Below are 22,180 nucleotides of genomic sequence, written 5' to 3' on the forward strand. Positions count from 1 at the left end.
GTGTGAGGATCGCTTGAGCCCAGGAGTTGGAGGCTGCAGTAAGCTATGATTGCACCACAGCCCAGGCGACAGACCTAGACCCAGTCTCTAAAAACAAAAACCATGCTGCCTCTTGCCTCCACACCTTGGCGCATTCCGTTCCTTCTGCTTAGAGTCCTGGCCACCACCTCCTTGGCCTTTCCTGGCCACCACCTCCTTGGCCTTTCCTGGCCAGCTCTCTCTCGTCCTTTAAGCCTCAGCTTGTGCCTGGCACCTGATGTTGAGCTGACCTCCTGTCCGCCTTGTCCTGTCACACTGGCGTTGCCTGTGTGTTGGCCGAGCCCGGAGGAAAGGACGCAGGGCCCCTCCTGGCTCTGAGGACTCCTCAGATCTATCGCCCATGGGGGTGAGAGCGGTGTGTGGTTTTGCAGGCGCTGTCCTTGGCGGACTCATCCAGTTTCATTCTGCTATTTCTCTAAACAGTACCCAATGAGATAGGCTGTCCTTGATGATTGAGGGAAGAGAGTGCTAGCTAGCTTAAAGCATGAGGTGGCAGCACTGGAGGAGCCTAGATTTCCAGAGCTAGAGGGACACTGAGTGCCAAGGGCTGTTCCCAGCACGCCCCTGCCCATGAGCACCGGGGGCCAGGGTGCCATCATTCCATCATTTTCCTCTCAGAGCTCCCCACTACCCCCCAGCTCTGCCACTGAGCACTGGGTGCCAAGTAAATGTTTATTGGACCAAACTGGGTGGTAATGTCTGAAGATCGAGCAAGGCCTGGGATTTGTCGCTATGGCTGAGACCGCATTCTCGGATAAGCCCGGGAGAATTTAACTCGCATTGTTGCAGGAAGAAACAAAACTAAATGCTTCCCTTCCAACACTGAAATGCTGGGGGAAGGTGGTGAGAGAGGTATTTAGTGTTCTGAAGACTGAAGTTCAGTCAACAATTATTTCTTGCTTTTCTTGACCAAACTACCCAAGTGCTCAGCCGATGGGGACTTGAGTGCCACCCAAACTTGTCAGCCACTGGGGACTTGCGTGCCACCCAAGCTTGTATTAATCAGGCACTAGCTCCTTTTAAATATTGGATGCGCACCAGTATAGGGGAGCTGTGCCTCTATTGAAAAATAAAGGCCTGATGCGGTAGCTCATGCCTGTAATCCCAGCACTTTGGGCGGCCAAGGCGTGTGGATCGCCTGAGGTCAGGAGTTGGAGACCAGCCTAACCAACATGGTGAAACCTTGTCTCTACTAAAAATACAAAATTAGCCGGGCGTGGTGGCATGCACCTGTAATCCCAGCTACTCGGGAGGCTGAGGCAGGACAATCACTTGAACCTAGGAGGCAGAGGTTGCAGTGAGCTGAGATTGCGCCATTGCACTCCAGCCTGGGCAACAAGAGCAAAACTCTGTCTCAAACAAATAATAAAAGAAAAAATTTAAATTCTACACAATCATCTTGGTAAACAGTGTAATTTCCATACAAGACAGAACTGGGGTGTGGTGGAATGTTAGCTACCTGGAGTGATACTGACACTTCACAATATCAATTACACCTCCTCCCAAGGAGATGCCGACTTTGCTCCAGATTTTTCTATGGCCTCTTTGTGCTCACTGTGCCTTGTTCTTTCCGAGTACCAGGAGGGAAAAGAAAAGTCTCTACCCAGGGACAAAATTCAAGGCAGTCTTCTTCCCCCGTGTCTTTCCCTTCTAAGCGGTCAACAAGTCCGTCTAATTGAAGGACAGCTGTATGCCACGTAGCCATGCAGGGTTCACTTAGTTTCAAGATGCTAAAGTGAAGCAAATAAATACAGGAAATACACCATCAATTTTTATTACAGAGAAATAACACTGTTTTTGCTCAAAAGACACCTTTGAATACTGTGCAGGGACTGGAGTGATTTCCCTGCAGCGTTGAGCTGACAGCTGCTAGGGGAAGACCCCTGCCTGCCTTTCCCGCTGCAGACTGTGTGTGTCTTTCCTTCACAGCCGCTTTGGCAGGGATCACGGAGATGGTGGCACAGCTCCACGGTACGATGATCAAGATGGAGAATTTCCAGAAGCTGCACGAACTCAAGAAAGATTTGATTGGCATTGACAATCTTGTGGTTCCGGGAAGGGTAAGCAGCAGTGGCTTCACTATGCACTGTGGAGGGAGCAGAAAGGAGGCATCGGAGGGACTTACATTTGAACCTTTTGAAGAGAGACACTTGGAAAGCAAAATGTCCTCTTTCCATCCACCTGGGAGACAACTGGAAAAACACGACAGTGTTGTTAGTTCAGAATCATCGCATTCGGAGGAGATAAAGCAATCCTCTGACCTCACATTCTGCTTTTTCTCCTTACGGGGGTGATTCGCTTCTTTACCTTTTCCCTTACCGTATCCCACAGAAGAGTTGAGATTGCTTATTTTATTTTTTTTAAATGTACATAAATGAAAATGGAAAATTAAAAAAAAAAAAAAAGAATTAGGCAAATAGTAATAAAACCAGAAAGGTAGTGCATTAAATTATGCTAGAAATTCCCATGCAAGTATGAAGTGTTTGTTTAAAATTCAATCTTCCATATATAATTTAACTTGAGTTCAAAATTAAAATACCAAATCTTAGCTGGAAAGCAATTCCAGGAGAGATGCAAGTTCACTGACACTGTGGCCTTCCCCTCCCCAGCCCCCTGCCTGAGATGCAGGTGATTCCTACTCGACAGGGCTTCCCGCACACACTCCTTCCAGGCCAGTGACAATGTGGAGGACAGGAACAAAGCCTGCCTTCTCCACTTCCCTTCCTAGAAAGCCGTCATCACCCAGGAATCAAACGTATCATTCAGTTGCTACGTCTCATCAAATCTCTCTCTGGGATCTTTACCCTGTGGCACCCCCATTTCAAACCCCACGTCACCCAGGTCGAGAGACAACTCACTGTAGCTGCTTTGATCTGCTGCTGCAGGATCCAGTATCTCAGGGACTTTTAGTCTTTTCCAACAGGCAGCTGCCCTGGAAACTTTACATCTGTAACTCGGGGCAGGGGAGGGAAGCTCTCCGTGTATTGGAGCATTTCTGTCAGGAAGCCTAATTACAAAACTGACCAGAAGCCACGTTGTGAGAGATTGTCAGAAGAGCCGTGCGCGGTAAGCGCTGGCAGAAATTAGAGCTGGGATTGCCTCAGCTCTGCTGCTGAGAAGATCCTGCCAGGCCTCGGCACTTAATGACCTTATTTACCCATCCACACAGAACCCTCAGAAAAGCCCTGTGGAATCGATGTAATTTTCTCTCAGCTTTGAAAGTTATAAAATATTTAGCATCTCATGCTACATGGTCAACAGACCATTGATAAAGAATTCCTTATTTTGAGGAAATGTTTTCCACTGCAATGGAAAGAGCCTTGGATTGGAGGAGGTGGCCCTGGGTTCAAAGTCTCGCTGTACCAGAACCAGGGCGGCGGGGGACCCTGTCACATGGAGACCATGGCCTCTCCCTCATAGGTCAAGATCAAATGAGATTTGCTATGTGAAAATGACATAATACATATTAATTATCTTCCTTTTCCCCCACCTACATTTAATTGAAGAGATGAAACGTACCCGTAGTATAGTGGCATTAATTACATTGCACTGCACAATGGAAAGCATTTTGCTCTGTCACACACCTGGCTGACCAGGTGATCATGGGCAAGTTTCTTAATCATTTGCCCCTCAGTCTCCTTATCTGAAAAATGGGAATAATGATATTGAAGGTACAGGCTCACGTCTGGAGCTCCTGTAATCACTCCGTGTCGCAGGTGATCAGTGACTATGAGGCTGGTGGTGCAGGCGGTAAGAATTATTTACTAAGACAGTTGTAGATAAAGAAAGGCAGGCTTATTCGAGAAGTAGGAAAACACATTGCCAGAAAGCAACAGCAAGAGAGGAGCTGGCTGCAAGGAGACAAAGGCTTGCTGGGGATTTTTACCGGGTGGTGTCTGTGCTGTGTGCCAAGGAGGGCTTTGTGCAGTGTGATAACGCTGCGGTTGCAGCGAACTCGCATTTTTCTATCAGCCAAGGGTCTGGTGATAGCTGGGCGCAGGGAGATGGTGAATTATCCGTGCAGGAGGGCTGTGTCCTGGACCATGAAGAAAGGCAGACCTGTATAGCTTCTCTGCTTTGTCTTTTTGCTTTCTCTCGGTCCCACCAGCCTAGCTCCTTTTCCCTTATTAGGACTCCACACTTAGGACACGCCAGGCGCATCCCATGTGCTCCAGAGAGGAGGCCACTGTTATTAGTAATGGTGAAGAAGGAATTGGGGTACTCCTTCCTAAGCTCAGATGATCCCCTGATTCTCACTCATCAGGCCGCCTCACATCCACTCATTGTTTCAAGTCAACCCTGAGCAGAATGGGAAGGTGGGATCGGAGGCCCCTGAGGGAGCACGTTCTGGAAGTAGATGGTGGCGATGGTGGGGCTACCTTGTGAATCCACGAAGGCCACACATGCTCAGTGTTTCGTGGATTCTACCACAATTTAAAAATGATCTTTTTGTTTTTAAGTGCTTGTGCCCCTGCGATCCATGTCCTCAAGAGTGTACAGCCCCGGGGAGGATGTCACTCGGGATGCAGAAGTGCCTTGGACACATCTGCCTCTCACTCCTTTATCCTCATCACAGTTACTGCTCGTTGAGAAGCGGGTTTTCAGTCATGGAGAAGCTTCCTCCAGCCACGGTGCTCCCATGTGGCCTCTCGGTCCTCAAGGGCCCCTTGCTGCCACTTTTTATAGCCTCTTTCTTCTTTGAGAACTGCTTGGGGTCCTTCTGATCTCCCTCACCATGGGGAGCCCTGGGGATCCTGGGGTCACACGTATGGTCCTCAGAGAGGCCCAGGCACTCTTGAACCCGACCGTCAGTATCCTTTGCTGGGGGAGCTGCTGGTGGTACCCCCCCCCCCCCCGTACCTTCCTGGGAAGGAGACAGGTGATCCCTAGAGAGGGTTTAGCACAGCACCTGGGGCAGAGCAAGCGTGCAATGAATCGCAGCTGAGTGCTGTAACTTCCACCATGCAAGGGACCCAGGTGGGAGGAAGCCAGTAGGTTTGCAGACTTGCAGTCCGTTCTTGGGGTCTGCACACTCGCAGTCAGCCCTCGGGGTCCGCACGCTCGCAGCCAAGCCCTCCGTTCTGTCTCCCCTGCAGGAGTTCATCCGTCTGGGCAGCCTCAGCAAGCTCTCGGGGAAGGGGCTCCAGCAGCGCATGTTCTTCCTGGTGAGTGGAGAGAGCGGCTTGTCCTCACAAGGATTGTGTCACCTGGGCAAGCAAGGCACCCAAGTGAGGGACCTGGGGTAGAGGAGGAGCAGCCAGAGGTGCCCAGGCCCAAGTTGTTGAGGACAGCGAAGGCACAGCTGAGGACAGGGAATGCTGGAGGGAGGCCTGCTATCCAAACGTGGTCTCACCTCCACACACTTCTGGTTCCTCTAGTTCAACGACGTCCTGCTGTACACAAGCCGGGGGCTGACGGCCTCCAATCAGTTTAAAGTCCACGGCCAGCTCCCGCTCTACGGCATGACGGTGAGTATAGCGCAGGCTCAAGGCCAGGGCCTGTCCTCGGGGGCAGCAGGTGCGGGCGCTGCTGACCCGGCGATGGGGAGGGGAAGGGAGAGACTGGATAGGAAGGGAGAGGGTGGCCAGTGTCATCTTGGTTACAAGACCTGGGCTCAGAGACCATCGAAGACCATGCAACCCTTTCACCTAAAAGATCGAGCCTTCTAGGGCTTCTCTAGCGGGGCTCTGGGGACACGGCTCCTTCTTCTGCACATGGGATGTGCGGGTCCATTATAGAATCGAGTGAAGGGGCAAGCTGACGAGGCCACGTGGCATAAACTCGCCTCCCACCGCCTGCGCTTGACCCCAGGGACCCCGACAGTCCTCTCCACACACAAGAATGACAGTGCCCGTTCCCTGGAACTGGGCCGGCCACCTCGTCCTCCGCTGAGTTGGCTTGGGGCTGCCTCCTGTCCCCCCTTGGCACGCAGGTGTAGAGGGCGCCTGGGCCTGGGATGTGGCCCTCTGGCTGGTGCCCACGCTGTCCTCCGGGATTAGAGAGAGGGAGGTTTGTGGGCTTTGCCAAAAACATTCAGTTTTTGCTGCGATCCTCCTGTCGCCTTTCCGATTTTGGTTTTTCCGACTCAAGAGTGCCTTCTCCCTCTGTGGGGCTCTGGGCCTCCTGAGCCCTGCTCAGTGGCACCCCTCCTTTTCCGAGTTGCCTGGCTGCCAGCTCGGGGATGTTTGGAAGTGCATCACGTGCCTCACGGTGACATTATCTTCTCTTGCCCACAGATTAAGGAGAGCGAAGACGAGTGGGGGGTGCCCCACTGCCTGACCCTCCGGGGCCAGCGGCAGTCCATCATCGTGGCCGCCAGGTAACTCGGGAGCCCGCCCCTTGCCTGTTTCCCCTTTGATGTGCTGTGGTCTGAACACCTGACGCGTCTCTGTCTCCAGTTCTCAGTCTGAGATGGAGAAGTGGGTTGAGGACATCCAGATGGCCATTGACCTGGCAGAGAAGAACAGCAGCCTCGCCCCTGAGTTCCTGGCCAGCAGCCCCCCTGACAACAGTGAGTGTGGCCAGGGCAGCTTTCCCATGCAGGGGTCTGGTTCACGGAGGGACAGCATTTTTGCATCTAAAGCCACCCCATCGGCTGGGCCTCACATCCGTGGTGTACATTTGTGTTTAAAGCCAAAGATCAAGACAGTTCTTTCTCCTAAAAGTAAAACCCTGAAATCAGCATGAGGGAGCTGGGAAGTCACCTTTTCTGGGCCGGCATTTACCCTTGTCTGGGGAGAGAACATCAGGCTGTCCACACCCAGAGTGAGGGCTGTAGTCCACACACCCGGGAGGGGCCGGGGCTCCGTGGCTGGAGCTGCAGGATCCATCGGTGCCTCATTAGATTCTGGTTGGGCACCACAGGTTGTGACTGCTGTGAGCCCCCCAACCTTCCAGCACCTCAGAGGGTATCAGGAAGGGGTGCTGGGAGGAAAGATCAGAAGTGCTGCCCTTTGTCCCATCCTGCAGAGTCCCCTGATGAAGCCACCGCGGCTGACCAGGAGTCAGAGGATGACCTGAGCGCCTCGCGCACATCGCTGGAGCGCCAGGCCCCGCACCGTGGCAACACAATGGTGCATGTGTGCTGGCACCGCAACACCAGCGTCTCCATGGTAGACTTCAGCGTTGCAGTGGAGGTACGCGGGGGCAGGGCAGCTCTGGTTCCCAGCTTGTGCTGGCCCAGGCAGAACCCAGGCAAACTTCTGGGCCAGGGGCTTGAGGGAGGCTGGCACCATGGGTGGCCCCACCCACCCGCGGTGGCTGAGCAGGGAAGGATCAACGCTGGGCCCCCTTTGGAGCCCGCCGGAGGTATCCCCGCAGGTGGTGCTGAGTGGGCGCCAACCTTCCACAAATGCAATCATGTCTCTTGGTACTCATCAGTCCTGCTGCCGTCCACAAGATCGTTTTCTCTGATTCTTCGCCTGTTTTCTTGCCTCTCATGCAGTTAGCCTAGAACACAGGTGCCCAGGGCATAGCTGCTAGACAGTTCCATAGCTGTCATGTCCTGAACCGCCCCACGGGAATCGGGTGCATGGCAGGGAGGAGAGTCTGCACGATGGCAAGCAGGTGCCATCCAAAGCCAGCGTCTTGGTTCATGGAAGAACCCGAGGAGAAGGGGACGCAGGCTCTGAAGCCAGCCCCGTGGAGGGGCAGAAAGCGGGTGATCCCTCTCCTCCCCATCATGAGGGTCACAGCAGACACTTCTGTGACAAAAGACAGGCTAACAAGGGAAAAGCATGACCAGTTTATTTCATCGTCATTTTACATGACATGGGAGCCTTCAGAATGAAGACCCGGAGGTCCGGCGAAAACCGTCTTTTTTTTTTTTTTTTTTAAATGAAGTATTTATTGATCATTCTAGGGTGTTTCTCGGAGAGGGGGATATGGCAGGGTCATAGGATAATAGTGGAGAGAAGGTCAGCAGATAAACACATGAACAAAGGTCTCTGGTTTTCCTAGGCAGAGGTCCCTGCGGCCTTCTGCAGTGTTTGTGCCCCTGGGTACTTGAGGTTAGGGAGTGGTGATGACTCTTAAAGAGCATGCTGCCTTCAAGCATCTGTTTAACAAAGCACATCTTGCACCGCCCTTAATCCATTTAACCCTGAGTTGACACAGCACATGTTTCAGAGAGCACGGGGCTGGGGGAAAGGCCGTAGATCAACAGCATCCCAAGGCAGAAGAATTTCTCCTAGTCAGAACAAAATGGAGTCTCCTATGCCCACCTCTTTCTACACAGACACAGCAACAATCTGATCTCTCCTTCCTTTCCCCACACTTCCCCCCTTCTTTTCAACAAAACCGCCATCGTCCTCATGGCCCACTCCCCATGGTCACTGTCTCTTCGGAGCTGTTGGGTACACCTCCCAGACAGGGCGGCCAGGCAGAGGCGCTCCTCACCTCCCAGACAGGGCGGCCGGGCAGAGGTGCTCCTCACTTCCTCCCAGACGGGGCGGCCGGGCAGAGGCGCTCCTCACCTCCCAGATGGGGCGGCCGGGCAGAGGCGCTCCTCACTTCCTAGACGGGGCGGCCGGGCAGAGGCGCTCCTCACCTCCCAGACGGGGCGGCCAGGCAGAGGCGCTCCTCACCTCTCAGATGGGGCTGCTGGTCAGAGGCGCTCCTCACTTCCTCCCAGACGGGGTGGCGGCCTGGCAGAGGCGCTCCTCACCTCCCAGCCGTCTGTTTTTATGCTTCGGTTCCGTGAAGAACGGGGCGCGGTGTGGAGCTGATGGGACAGGCTGAGAGCTAATGCTAGGAGGGTGAAAGGAGCCCCACAGGGCCCCTCCGGGTTTTCTGGGCCTCTCTGAGCAGCATTCCTTGCTCCTGGGTATGGTGCGGGACCCTTTCTGCAGTGGGGGTCTTAGAACCTCTTCTCACACAAGGTGGGCCAGGGAGTAAGTTTATAGCCAGCTCTTACACAGAACGGTGGGGAAAGGTTAGGGTCACTGTTTTTGGTTTTGTGGCTGGCTTTGGGGGAAGGAGGTTCTGGTTTCAATGACCCGCCTTAAGGAAGGGGGAGTCCAGTTTCCGTGGCTCGCCTGGGGAGGAAAGGGGCGAGGCAGGAGGTGGTCAGGGGGCCTGGCTTCTGAGCCTTTCACTTCAGGGTATTGTTTTCTGAGCCTACCACCTGAAAGTTGGCTTTGCAGATGCATCTCTCCCAGATCTTGAATCCTTCCAGACCCTTCCAAATGCCCATTCCCTAAGCATTCTTCAGTCCAGGCCCATAGCTGTGTTTCAGAACACTTCAAGCCCGTGAAGGTCTAAAACAGGAAAGCTTTCTTCATCTCTCACTGGCAGTGGAAGCCGCCCTGAGCTGGGGCGAGGCCATTCATCATTGTGATTGTGTTTTCTGTGAATGCTCACGTTTCACTGCAGAACCTCTGCCCCCGCGCCCTCCGCGGGGCTGCTGCAGTCGAGGCGGGACTCCCTTCCAAACGCAGAAAGGGCCAGTTCCCACACAGGCCTGGTCCAAAGAGTGTCACATAAGAGACTCTGGCCGGGACAGGAGTGTGCTGGCTCTTGGAACCAACAGCAGCAGGAATGAGCCAGCAGTGTTTCATGGAAGGTCTCGAGAGAGAGTCGGAATTTAATCTTGGGAAACGATCTTCCCTGTTGCTCAGACCTGCCTTTTTTGAGTTTCCTGCTACAAGCCGCTTGTTTCTAAGCCCAGGCCTGCTTCTGAAGACATCAAGGGGACACGTCTGAGGTGCAGGCTCCGGCTCCCCCACGGGCACAGCCTTTCTTCCCAGCTGTCCCCACATACGAGGCTCTGTCCCATGGGGTTCCCGAGTGTGCAGGTGTGAACATTCCCTCCCCGGGCCTCCTGACAGCCCAAGTGTGAAGAGCACTAAACGTTCTTCCCCAGCTTCACACCTCCACCAGGCCTGTGCGCAAAGCTTGCGGGTCTGAGACTTCTCCCAGGGGATGGGGATTATGACAGCAGGAAAGGAGACCCCCCACGCGGAGGAGCAGGGAAGAACCCGTGATAGGCTCATGGGAAATGAGGCCTCATCACATCTCACCTGTGGGTGTGTGTCTGAAACGAAAACAGTCGACGTGTGGCGCCGCCACCGGGGAGGAACCGTCTTGGCCTTGCTTTATCCTGGTCTCGGCAATGTGTGAATGACGACTCTCGAGGCTGGGGTTTGTCTAGGCCTCAAAGCTTTTTACATACCTGGAGGCACCCAGGCCATTCAACGAGGCAGCAAAAATACCCAAGTGGGGTCCAGATGGCCCAGAGCCACCTGCGGCCCAGCTCTTTCGGATAACAAATTACATGGTCGCAGCCTTCCGTGTGCATGAGCAGGGCAAGGCACTGAGTCAGGGGCACACTAGCCCCTGCCCAGATCTAGCCCCGGCCCAGTGGCTTACGGTCTGTGAACCAAGAATGGGTTTCACTTTTTTAAATGGCTGCTACATAATGTCTTCAGTTTTGCCCCTTGGCCTGCACAGCCTGAAGTATCTGCCGTCCGCCTTTTGAGGAAAAGTTTGCTGACCCTAGCAGAGAGCAGGAGAGTGAGCCACCGGCCAGTGGGGTTTGAAGGTGGCAGTGACCATCTAGTACAGTCAGGGACCTGGCTGCTCTGTCACTTTGCAGATGTCCCTCCTTGCCAGAAAGCCCCCCTCCCAAGGCACGTGGCATCAATCTGGTGTCGGTGGCAGGCGACCCTCGCGTGCCAGATGCCAAATGCTCACTGACTCGTAGATGAGCCGTCCCCAGGGCTTCCTGCATGCATGACAGGGGACAAAGCAGCTCCATCTCCTCTGGACTCGACGGCCTCCTCTCCCCAGTCCCGTGCCCAGCCTCTCTTCCAGTTCCTGCTCACGTCTGACTCGTGTAGGCACACGTGAGGAAGGGGTGTATCTGGGGACAGTGTGGACTCACTGGCCTCTGCTAAAAGTTGTGGGAAGCCAGCAGGTCTGGGGGCTCCCACTAGAGGTGGAGTCAGATGTTGGGATGGCCAGAGGGCTGCCCAGCTTGTGGGCACTGGAGCCAGTGAAGGGCCAGAGGCAAAGCAATGCAAGTTGTCTTTTAAGGCTGGAGTGGCGAGACGGGACAGCAGGGAAGTTGTTGGGGCGCAGACAGAGCGCAGACAGGACCGGGAGGAGGAAAGGGACGGGGCGCCGACAGGACCAGGAGGAGGGAACGGACAGGGTGCAGACAGGACCGGGAGGAGGGAAGGGACAGTGAGGCCAGGGAGCGGCGCGCATGGGGGTTATATTTGTTCCCCGTGGTGTCACACAGCACCAACCTCAGACTGGGTGAGGCCACAGAAACATCTCCCACAGTGCGGGAAGCCGGAAGTCCGAAATCAACCTGCTGGCAGGTGGGTTCCTTTGGGAGGCCTTGAGGGAAAATGTCCCCGCCTCTCTGACAGCATCTGGTGGCTGCGGCAGTCTTCTCCTCGGGGGTCCCCGACTCCACCCATGTTGCAGGGCTCCGGTCTGCCTTGTCACCAGCTGTCCTCCCTGCATCTGCACTCTAATATCCTCTTCTAAGCTCATGTTGGGCTTAGGGCTCATCCTAGTGACCTTACCTTAACTCGATCGCGTCTGTAGAGACCCTGTGTCCATGTGAGGTCACCATTGTAGGCACGAAGGGTTTGGACTTGTTGGGGGTTGCAGTTCAACCCACAGCAGGGTCTGAGGGGATGGGGTCCAAGAAGGGAGAGAAGCGGTGGCCCCAGTGAAGGGGCCACGAGGAGACAGGGCAGGCTGGTCTGGTTCTGGACAAGGATGTCGACACTCTCGTGAAGGCAGTGAATGGAGACAGGTCTGGGAGCCTCCAGCATGGTCTCGGCCTCCTGAGTGCAGAGCAGGAGAGTCGCGGCACGGAGGGCCCGTAACACGCTGGAGGCCAGGATGGACCTGACGCGGGAGTGGGAGGCTCGGCCTGGCCGTGGGGAGCGAGGAAGGGCCGCCTGATGTGCCTATTGATAAAGAGGTTTCCAGAGGCTATTGGAATGGCCAGGCAGAAGCTAGAGAGCGCTAAGGAAGCTGCTTTGGAAACAAATGGGCCCAGACTGTGATGGGTGACATGTTTGAACCCCACTGTGGGCTGGCTGCTGTGTGAAAATTATGTGACTTAGTATGAAAATACCTAGGAAAGGGGAGTGTGCTGCCCTCCTTGCTCCATGTTGCGTGACGCGAGGTGCCACATGGGCATCAGCCCAGCCCTGGCCACCACCAGGACCTTCTGGGAACCTGGAGCCTTGCATTTTCTTGTTCCTTTCTGCCACTGGGGGAGGAGGATGGATGGCTGGAGCTGCCTGCCTGGCCTGGAACCCCCTTTCTCCCCGTCTGCGGGGTCCCCCACATCCTACAGCCCCTCACGGACCCACTGTCAGTGTCCATCTCTCCCACTGGACCCTCCCTGAACAATTGGGAGGGCAGGGACATCAGACAGTTTGATCCCAGCTCCCAGCACAGAAGCTTAGTGACAGGGGCACCCAGAGACATGGAATGAGGCAGACTCAGAGGTCTGTATTTTTTATTGTGGTAAAATAGCTATACCACAATATTGGCCAACTTAACGATTTTTACGTGAACAATTCAGTGGCATTAAGTGTGTTTAGAAGGTGGTGCAACTGCTTTGAGTCTCTGCTGGTGATGTCACTTTGGCAAAGGGACCAGAAGAGCCACCAGTGTCAGGCCTGCTTAGAGTTGTTTGGAGGCAGCATGGACACAGGTGCCTGTCTCTGCCCGCTAGCTGGGCTGCAGTGCCTCCTAACAATGCTCCCAGGGCTGGGCCAGCCCCGAGCCTGGAGGTGGGCAGGGCTGCAGCTGCCTCCTGGGCCACTAGAGGGCACGTGGGAGCCGTTCACATGCACCCCAGGCCCCACTTCCTGGGCAGGGTGCCCGGCACCTCAAAACGAGTGCTGCTCTGAGCTTGTTGGGATGGATCTTTCCGTCTTTCTGCTTCTGCCTGCTGGCAATGCATGGGGTCCTGCGCCCCCATTTCTGCCTCGGTGTCACAGGGCACACCCCTCCCCCTCCAAGGTGTCTCTTCTCAGGACACCACTCCCGTTGGATTTAGGGCCCACCCTACCCCAGTGTGATCTCATCTTCACTAGTCACCCTGCAACGAGCCTATTTCCAAATAAGCCTGCGTTCTAAGGTACTGGTGGTCAGGACCTCAGCGTGTCTTTTGGGGGGACACAGGGCCCCCAAGATACCCCACAGCAAGTGACAAGGGGAAGTGATGAGATCAGGGTCCCAGGACCTGCCAAGTCTCCCCACACATGGGGGAGCGGCGGGGTGCCCACATCCTTCAGTTGCTGACATGCCCCAGCCCAGGGCCCTGGTGCAAGGAGAGCTGCTCTCTGTGCCCTCCTGGGGCAGGTGCCTGCTGTGCTTCTCACAGGCCTCCTTGTCTTTCAGAATCAGTTGTCTGGGAACCTGCTGAGGAAATTCAAAAACAGCAACGGGTGGCAGAAGCTGTGGGTGGTGTTCACAAACTTCTGCCTGTTCTTCTATAAGTCACACCAGGTAAGTGTCTCACACAGGGCAGGTGGCCCTGGGACCTTGGGGGTGGCAGCATGAGGGGAGGGGGCCGCCCTCCTCTGGAAGGACTCAGGCCTCTTGAGCTCCAGGTGTCACGGGGGTGACAGGGATGCTGGCGGGGGACCCTGTCCACCCAAGGCCCTCAACTCTAGGAAAGACTGACATCATCCACTGAAGGACCACTTCCACCCTAGGAAGGGCCCCTTGTCTTCTGGCTGGACAAGGGACGGAGGTTGGCTTTATCCACAGCTCAGTCGTGATGGGATTTGCCACCCGGGCCATCACATACAGGCCAACACTGGCTGCCATGGTCCCTTCCAGGCCCACGCCCGAAGGGGGAGCTGCCCTGGCTCCCGAGTGCCTGTGTGATGTGGGGCAGCCGCCAGGCCCAGCAGCAGAAGCTGCCCCCGAAAAGCCACTTTGCTTTGTTTCCCCTTTCCAGGACAATCATCCCCTCGCCAGCCTGCCTCTGCTCGGCTACTCGCTCACCATCCCCTCTGAGTCCGAGAACATCCACAAAGACTACGTGTTCAAGCTGCACTTCAAGTCCCACGTCTACTACTTCAGGGCGGAAAGCGAGTACACGTTCGAAAGGTAGATGCCCCCTTCCCATGCACAGGGCCTTGCAGAAGAGAACCCCTCTTCCAAACATCAAGATTTCTCCCAAGTCAGCCAGTGAGATGGCCCCACCCTTCCCTGCCATCTAAGTGTTTAGACCTGGGGTCCCACTGCCCGACGCCAGCAGGCGATTCTGTTCTCATGGCAGAAAGTGGGGTCCCGACTTCCCTGCGCCCTTAACCGGCACGGTGCTGGCTGAGGCCCTAGACATCTCACTTGTACATCTCCGATGTATGTGTATGGGATGATGAAGCTAAGCCCCAGTGAGACTGCCTACATGGTGTAATGCCAGGGGCCGCAGACTTCATTTAGCCACGAAATAAATGAAACAGTCAGGCCTAAGACTGTTCCTGCAATTCACATTTTGAATAGAGATCCTGGGCCTCTGCAAATTGCATCCCCAAGCCAACTACCTGTGCAGTTGGCACTGCTGAGCCGCCCGCTGGGAGGCAGGAGGGGAGGGGTCCTCAGCAATATGCTGAGCACTTCCTAAACAATATCACCTGAAAAAGGAACCTAGAGAGGAGAGCCATTCTCAAATCTGATCCTGGACTGAGCTTGAGAGCTGAGTTTATCCAAGTTGGGATTTTGCTATTATTGTGACAAAGGGTCCAGCCTTGCAGTCCAGATCCTGAAAGGCCTGGGACAAGGCCAGACAATTTGGGGAGTCTGTCCTGCATCGTGTAGGATGTTCAGCGGCATCCCTGGCCACCCACTAGATGCCCGCAGCAACCCCTCAGTTGGGACATCTAAAAATGTCTCCAGACTTCACCAAGTGGGACAGCATTGCACCCATTTGAGAACCACTGGTATAGAGCAAATACAGATAAATAAAGAGGGAGATTCAGGCGTGGTGGTGCAAGCCTGTAGTCCCATCTCCTGGGAGGCCGAGGCTGGAGGATCGATTGAGCCCAGGAGGTAGCTACAGTGAGCGATAACTGCACCACTGAAGTCCAGTATGAGTGACAGAGCCAGACCCTGTCTCAAAAAAAAAAAGGAAGGGAGAGCTTCCACTAAGCAGGATGGGACACGCCCCGCCGTTCTATGCCATACCCATGAAAATAGGAGGTAGCATTCTCCCCAACAACCAGAGGCCACCTCGCTCCTAACTGCTCCAATGGAGCGGGCAGTGTCACCACAGCAAGGTACTTCCAGCACCACACTGAGTGCCCAGGCCAGTGGGTCTCCACTGTACCTCAGGAACACCTAGGTGCTGGCTGTTCCCTCGCTCTTCTGCTGAAGTGGCAGATTACCAACCAGGCAGCCTGACTTCACCTTGTGTTTCTGTAAGTGATGCCCACCAAAGTGTCATGAGTCCGTCCAAACAAACAAAAGGTTGACTAACTGGCGTTCCCGTGTTACAGGTGGATGGAAGTGATCCGCAGCGCCACCAGCTCTGCCTCGCGAGCCCACGTGTCGAGCCACAAAGAGTCTCTCGTGTATTGATGGCCGGACACACTCGTTTCCGCAGTGGCTGCTTTCCTGGAAGACGTTTCCTTTCTTCTGTATTAATGAAGCCTGGTAAAATTAACACCTGTCTGAAAATCAAAAACATGGCTTCCCAGCAGCTCTCCTGTCTCCACAGCCGCGTTTTTTTAACCCCGACCTCTCAGCGTCTGAACAAACAGCGCTCCCACCTCCAGTCCTGGCATCTGCCGGGGGTGCTGTTCTTTAGCTAGTGCCAGTATTAAAACATTGTCATTACAAGAGTGCCAAATGACATCTTCCCTCCACCCGGCCCCTGAAAAACAGTACACACACAGCCGTTCAACACAAGACAGGGCAAGTGTTTTTTTCCTAAAAAAAGAAAAACTTTTATTATTTTCACCTATTGGCTGCTGCATTTTACAAAGTGGATTTCCCGGTGTTTGCAATACACTCAGCGCAGCCTTAAGCAAATGAGGTCATTTTCAGATTTCGTTTTTTTTTCAGTCTTTCTACTTTTGTAATAATTAATAGGAAGTTAATAGGACTCACTTCTCTGATTAATAAGCAATTTGCAGCACACAGCGTTCCACTGCGGGGTTTCACGCTCACCTGAAAAAACCTGTTCCCCACCTACTTCTTGGTGCAAGTTGACCAAATCGTTTTAAGTGGTAACTCTTTCCAACTGTAGCAGGGTTGTTTTCTGTTAAACGAAGCCGAGATCTAGTGCAATACCTGGACTGTCACCATCCTGTGAGTGGTGTACACAATGGGAAGATAAGCTCTGTGGTGTTTTGCTGTGTCACGAGCATGAAAACCTGTATGTCATTGATCAGGGCCATGTGTGGTATGTTCCGTGATGAGCGTTTAGTGAGCGTGCTGGCTGCAGAGCACTATGAAATCATGGTACGTAGTCCCCGGCACCTGTCGTTATTCCTATATCCTCCTGCAACTGTGGTTTGAAACTGCGCATTCTCTAGTAGTATATATCGTGCCTGTCTTCAAAAACATTTACCTTTTTATACTCATTCCCCCCAGGCATGGGGTAGTGTCAGTCGGACTGCACAGGGAACATGGTTTCCAGCTGCTCGAGAAACGTCTGCCTGTTCTCGATGGTGATGGGGTGGCTGCCATTCCCTTGGTTTTTCTAAGCCCTTTCTAACAAGTCTCAAACAAGCGGAGACGACGGCCAATTCAACCCAGTTCTTTCCAGCGCCCCACACCGTAGCACCTGCCCATCTGAGAACCAGGAACACGCCCTCTCTGTGGAGCTCTGACTGGTGTACCTGGAAACGGCAACTTGCAAACGGACGAAGAGCCTGACGTGTGTTAATCATTTGCCTTACAAGATGTACCAGACGGTTTCCAGTACTAACAAACAAAGGGAATAAAAATACCTCACGCCACAATCCAGCATATTGATGTTTTAAGGCAAAACAACCAACTTTGTCTGTAGTCTTCATTTTGTGTGTGTGTGTGTGTGTGTGTGTGGTGGGGAGGGGGGAAGGGGACACTCTAGCAAGGGTTTCTTAAAGCCCCAGTGTTGAGAGTGGGACAGGGAGGGCCTGCCCCCCAACTGCTCCCTATGCTCCCCCTACCTCCAGGCAGGGGCAGAGCAAACAGCTCCAGGGCGCATGGCCCCCGCCACACAGCAGCATCCGGCTCCCTTCAGAAGTCACCAGTCACTCATTCCTGGAGACTTGGGGACAAGGCAGTCTCCTCAGCTATTTCTGAATGATTCCAAACTACTTGCTGGACACTGGTGGTTCTGACCTGTGACCAGCACCTCTGCTTCCTGTGTGCCTTCAAGAAAATACTAGCGTGGGTAACAGTCTACTCCCAAGCTGCCAGGGACAGATGGAGTTTGAGACACGCTACACCCGAGACACACAATGACAGATACTCTTTTTCTTGAGCTTTATTGGCCCCTGCATGATACAGTCCCTGTGCTTAAGAACATGCCCTATTTATTAGGTCACTCTGCCTTTGCTGACACATTGTATAGCAGAAATACACAAGCTGTTTTTAAAGGCAGGAAGTATAAAAAATGCTTATAAATTGAGTGTTTTGCCAGAGGAAAGGTACAAAATGCTACATACAGAACCAAACCAGCCACTTCACAAGAGCAACTCAGGAATAAAACTATTGGATAAGGAAGGCAGACGCACTTCCAAGAAAATCAGAACCCAGGAGGAGGGGGCCAGGGCATCCCAAACCACACTGGTGTCCACCTCACTGGCAGCAGCCAGACAGGACACAGCTCAAAAACACAGGAGCTACCAGCCACCCAGTCCATGGCCCTCATCTCCCAGAGGCTGAGCACCTCCCCAGGCTGCAGGCTCTGGGCAGCTGAGCCAAGAGCAGATTGGGGGTGGCACTGAGAGGCTACTGGTGACAGTAAACCCGTCTCAAAAGGCTGGGCCTGGCTACAGACCAGTGGCAGTTGATGCTGAGGCAGGTTCCAGTGGGAGCCCTGGTGCCTGGGCTCTCTTAATGCAGGCCTGGAAGTGGCTACACAAAGGCCAGCTTCCTTGGCTAAGATGCCCTTAAAAACATTGGAGCTGATTTTGTGCGTCTACAGAAAGTAACAGCCCAGGAGAGAGTGTACACAGAGGCGAGCTTTCTAACTCCATCAAACCCCATCTCCCCCGACAGGAAATGCTGCCAGTCAACTCTAAAAGAACCACTTGTTGCTCTACGGGGGAAGGAGCTGAGTATGATTAGTCTGGCGACTGCAGAGACTCACCGTTCATACCAATATTCATTAGAACCCAGTCCCTTGAGCGGCACAACCACTGTTACTAGCATGAGACTAGCTTCAGTGTTAGAAACTGTGATGTCATTGTCCATTTCTAAATTTGAAGAACTCTGTAAATCAGAAAAGCTGCTGTCCACCCTGGCTCACTTAAAAATCAGGTAACAGCACACCCTGAGGAACACAGACTCATCTGTGTGATTCTCTCGCAAGGACAAAACTAATCTTTGGCTTATGCTGCCGGCCTCACGTAAGGAAACAGTTCCCCCACACAGAATACTCCCTTGAAACACAAAATGAAATCTTCTCCAATTTTATTATTCAAGATAACATTCCTGTGCAAAGTAATGAGTACAGTAAGAATTAGCAACTCAGTTCTATTTCCCCTAACCAAAATATATCCCTTATACAAATTAAGAGTTCAACCCAAATCCACTTCTAATAAAATACCTCAATTTTAATTTTAGAGCTTAAAAACCAGACTGCACTAGCAAACTGAGACACAATAACCCACTCAAGCATCTGTAGAGCTCAGGGCTCTGTCCCCTCCCTATTATAGCTTAGAGGCCACTAGACCAGCAGATAGCTGAGCTACATCCCCAAGCTCACCCACTAACTTCCTTGCTTCCAAAAATCCTGTCTTAACTCCACAAGAACTGGCACACCCATGGGAGATGTCAATCATCGGCTTCAACAAACATAAAAGAATGCTTCATGTACCAGTCAACAACTGCTGCAAGAACCCTCCCACTCCAGAAACCCAGAGATTTTCCCCCTCGCCAAGCAAGGCCCCACAGCAAACCAAGAAAAACAGACACGCTGGCTGCCTGCCTAGCAAGCATAGGCCCCTTCCAGAGAAGCAAAATAACTCTTAAGGTCCCCGGCAATCGCTACCAGCAGTCGCACAGATCAGCAACCTCCAACCGCATCATCTCGGTGAGCAAGTGTGCAAGCTGTCCAGGGCACTGACCTGGGCTCTCGGCAGCTCCATGCCTGGGGACTTCTCCCTGGAGTCTTCCAAAGTGTCTCATCACACACGCACAGCCACGAGTACACACGCACGGCCACACATACACAGCAGGCGCCCTGTCCTCTGGAGTCACGTTTCAAGTAGTATGCAAAATAAGCGTGTTATAAAATTTATTTGTGTAAGCATTCAGACATTTTTAGGTGGGAAAGATGATATGCAGAATTCACAAGGTGCAACAGAAAATCATATTGGAAAGGACGGTACATCTGGCGCAGACCGGCAGTGGCACGATTCCAAACAAATGTCAGACGAGAGCGCTTCATGGGGAGAAACTGAAAATAATAATTTAAAGCTTCATGAGGCAAGATATGTTCCAATTTAAAACACTAAGAAATAGTACCATCGATGAAAAAGGAAATCAACCTCTAGGTGTACCAAAAGGGGCGTAGGGCAAACGAGGAAAATTTGCATTTGTTGAGGTACAAATAGGAGTGTTCTGTAAGAGAGGGGCATTAATTATTAATGACAAACCCTGCAAATACAAAATAAAACCCAAATCACTGGTCACAGAATTCAAAATGTACATGTAATAAAGGCAAGGCAATAGACTCAAGTTATGGCCTGTCGAATATTTACTCCACTGACGTTATCTACAGAAGCACTTGGCCAGTTTGTACACAGTGATTCCTTATGCACGCCGAAAGGGTTTCCGTAAAAATGACATTATATACAAATCTGTACACCCACCCACCAGAGCGATTCTCCAGCTCCCAGAGGGAGTTATCAACTTAAAGCAGGATACCTGAGGTTTCATGTCTTTAGTTGCCTTATCATAATCCCAAATATACATTTCAGGGTTTTTGTTTTTAAAGACACTTTCCTTGAATATGTGCACTATGGTTAAAATTAAAAACAAAAGTAATAAAATAAAATAAAATGATCGCTGGAAGGAGCTGACCCTCCCCACCCATCTGAGAGACTTCATCTGGCTGCAGCACAGCGAAGACTGTGTGTGTCCCTGGACGGGCGCCCGGCATTGGGGTGGCCCTCGGTGGCGCACCTCTTCAGCGGAGTCAGCGAAGGCTCTCGTTGACTTTTAAAAAGGAGGAGGATGAAGAAGGAAAAAAGGAAAAACAAAACTCCAAATGCCAAAGGAATTTCAGTGGGATGAAGTTCCTCCACCACTTAGAGAGTATCTAGGGAAAAACAGAGAGAAGTCAATACATGTCATTTCTCATCCCTGTGCAAAAATTCATACAGTAACCAAAATCTTAGTTTTCATAGGAAATTCCAAGTCATACAAAAATAAGTGGAGCAAATATCAATGTGTAAGTCTAATTTTAAAAGAATGCATATAAAGACTGAGAAGATCAGGATTCTCACACAACTCTAGAGCATGTCACAAAAAGCAAGAATGGGTTCAAGCCTCCCTGGAGAGAGATGAATAAAACAGGAAATCATATCCCTTTTACTTATGATCAATTGTCAAAAAGTGAAAATTGATCCATACACGATGACATAGTAAGATTCCAGGGATGCATATGCATTCCCGATATGATGGCAGGAAACCCATTTTGGCCATAAAAATAGTGATGCAGTCCAAGAATCTATTTCCTAGAACTGCTTCCGAAATATGGTCCAAAGCAGGAACAACGTGTCTGCACAAAGATGTCTCTCGGGATTTTCGTAATTACACTAATTTGGAAACAACTCTGATGCCCAACAGTACAGAATCAGTTAAGTAAATTATACAAACTGAAATAACACAGGCTAAAAAAAATGGTAATTATCTGTATCTACATATATATATTAAAGCAATATTAAAAATATGTACAAGTTTAAAAGTACATACAAAACTACAGGTTGGGCATCCCTTATTTGAAATGCTTCTGGCTTTGGATCTGGGAATACCTGCATTATACTTACCAGTGTGCAGCCCCAAATCCGAAATCTGACATGCTCCAGAGAGCAGTTCCTTTGAGCCTCACACTGGTGCTCAAAAAGTTTCAGATTGGGGATTTGGGATATTCAACCTGTATATGTGCACTATATAAGTATAGTTCACATGAACAACTTCTGTATCCTAAATAAGTACTATAGAATTCTAAATAATCTTATCTGCACTATAAGGTAGATAAGAGAATTCAGTAAGTTTATGACCTGGTATGACAACAGAAGGCAATGCACCCAAAGATGCTGATGAGATTTGGGCTTCAGTGGTGGGATCATGGGTAATTTCTGTGTCTTCCAAAAATTCTACAAGATTGTCTTTAGAATACAAAAAAGGGTGAGAACGGGGTCCCCTCATGACGATTCCCTCAACCATTTTACAACAGACTCCAAGTCACGGGTCCAGGAGAGATGGCTGAGGATGTCTTTGACCAGACTCATCTCAAACGTTCCAATCTAGAGATCCTCTTTTCAGGCATTTGAAATACTTGGCACTCTCTCCCAGAGAACAAATGGTTACATAAGGTCCTCCCAAAAGCACACATTAGCCACGGAGCCTAAGACTAAACTATCAAAAAATACAAATGACTAAATCACGGGATGAGTTGATGTCACACAAAAGAATCCAAACATTAATTCCAGCTGAGGCAGAAAGGCTCCGAAAATGCTTCGGAGGAAAGGTGGCTCTCATTTTTCCTACAGTCATCCACTGAAATAACGTGTCTGGAGCAAAACTGGCAGGAAGTCTAAGCCATGGCCACTGTGGTTTTGGCAGCCATTGGGGTGAACGCTCAGGGGGAGCTTCAGGAGCAGGGAAGGAAGATGTGGGTACTACAGCCAAGCCTGCAGGGAGATGATGAGCACCTCAAGAGGCAGCTCATCTGAGGACAGAGGAGGAAGAGGGGCACTCCTCATCACAGACA

General features: G+C 52.0%; 2 protein-coding genes across 7 annotated transcripts in view; one reads left to right on the top strand and one right to left on the bottom strand.

Moving 5' to 3' along the window:
- FARP1 (FERM, ARH/RhoGEF and pleckstrin domain protein 1) overlaps positions 1 to 17,022 on the top strand; it is a 313,335-nt gene extending 296,313 nt beyond the window's left edge. For 3 of the 4 annotated variants that reach the window (XM_009248747.4, XM_009248746.4, NM_001132293.1), the window contains 9 exon segments: positions 1,969 to 2,099; positions 5,136 to 5,204; positions 5,418 to 5,507; positions 6,276 to 6,358; positions 6,438 to 6,550; positions 7,009 to 7,175; positions 13,417 to 13,524; positions 13,982 to 14,133; positions 15,522 to 17,022. In XM_009248747.4, coding sequence (XP_009247022.2) covers positions 1,969 to 2,099; positions 5,136 to 5,204; positions 5,418 to 5,507; positions 6,276 to 6,358; positions 6,438 to 6,550; positions 7,009 to 7,175; positions 13,417 to 13,524; positions 13,982 to 14,133; positions 15,522 to 15,603 — 995 coding nt within the window. In that variant the 3' untranslated portion in view covers positions 15,604 to 17,022. 4 annotated transcript variants of the gene reach the window in all.
- Positions 17,023 to 19,460: 2,438 nt separating this feature from the next.
- The window catches only part of STK24 (serine/threonine kinase 24), a 132,850-nt gene continuing 130,130 nt past the window's right edge, over positions 19,461 to 22,180 (bottom strand). For all 3 annotated transcript variants that reach the window (XM_063715007.1, XM_024231065.3, XM_054529168.1), the window contains exon 11: positions 19,461 to 20,503. In XM_063715007.1, coding sequence (XP_063571077.1) covers positions 20,467 to 20,503 — 37 coding nt within the window. In that variant the 3' untranslated portion in view covers positions 19,461 to 20,466. The remainder of the gene's footprint in view (positions 20,504 to 22,180) is intronic.

Source organism: Pongo abelii, chromosome 14 (assembly GCF_028885655.2).
Source record: "Pongo abelii isolate AG06213 chromosome 14, NHGRI_mPonAbe1-v2.0_pri, whole genome shotgun sequence".
Classification (NCBI taxonomy): Eukaryota; Metazoa; Chordata; class Mammalia; order Primates; family Hominidae; genus Pongo; species Pongo abelii.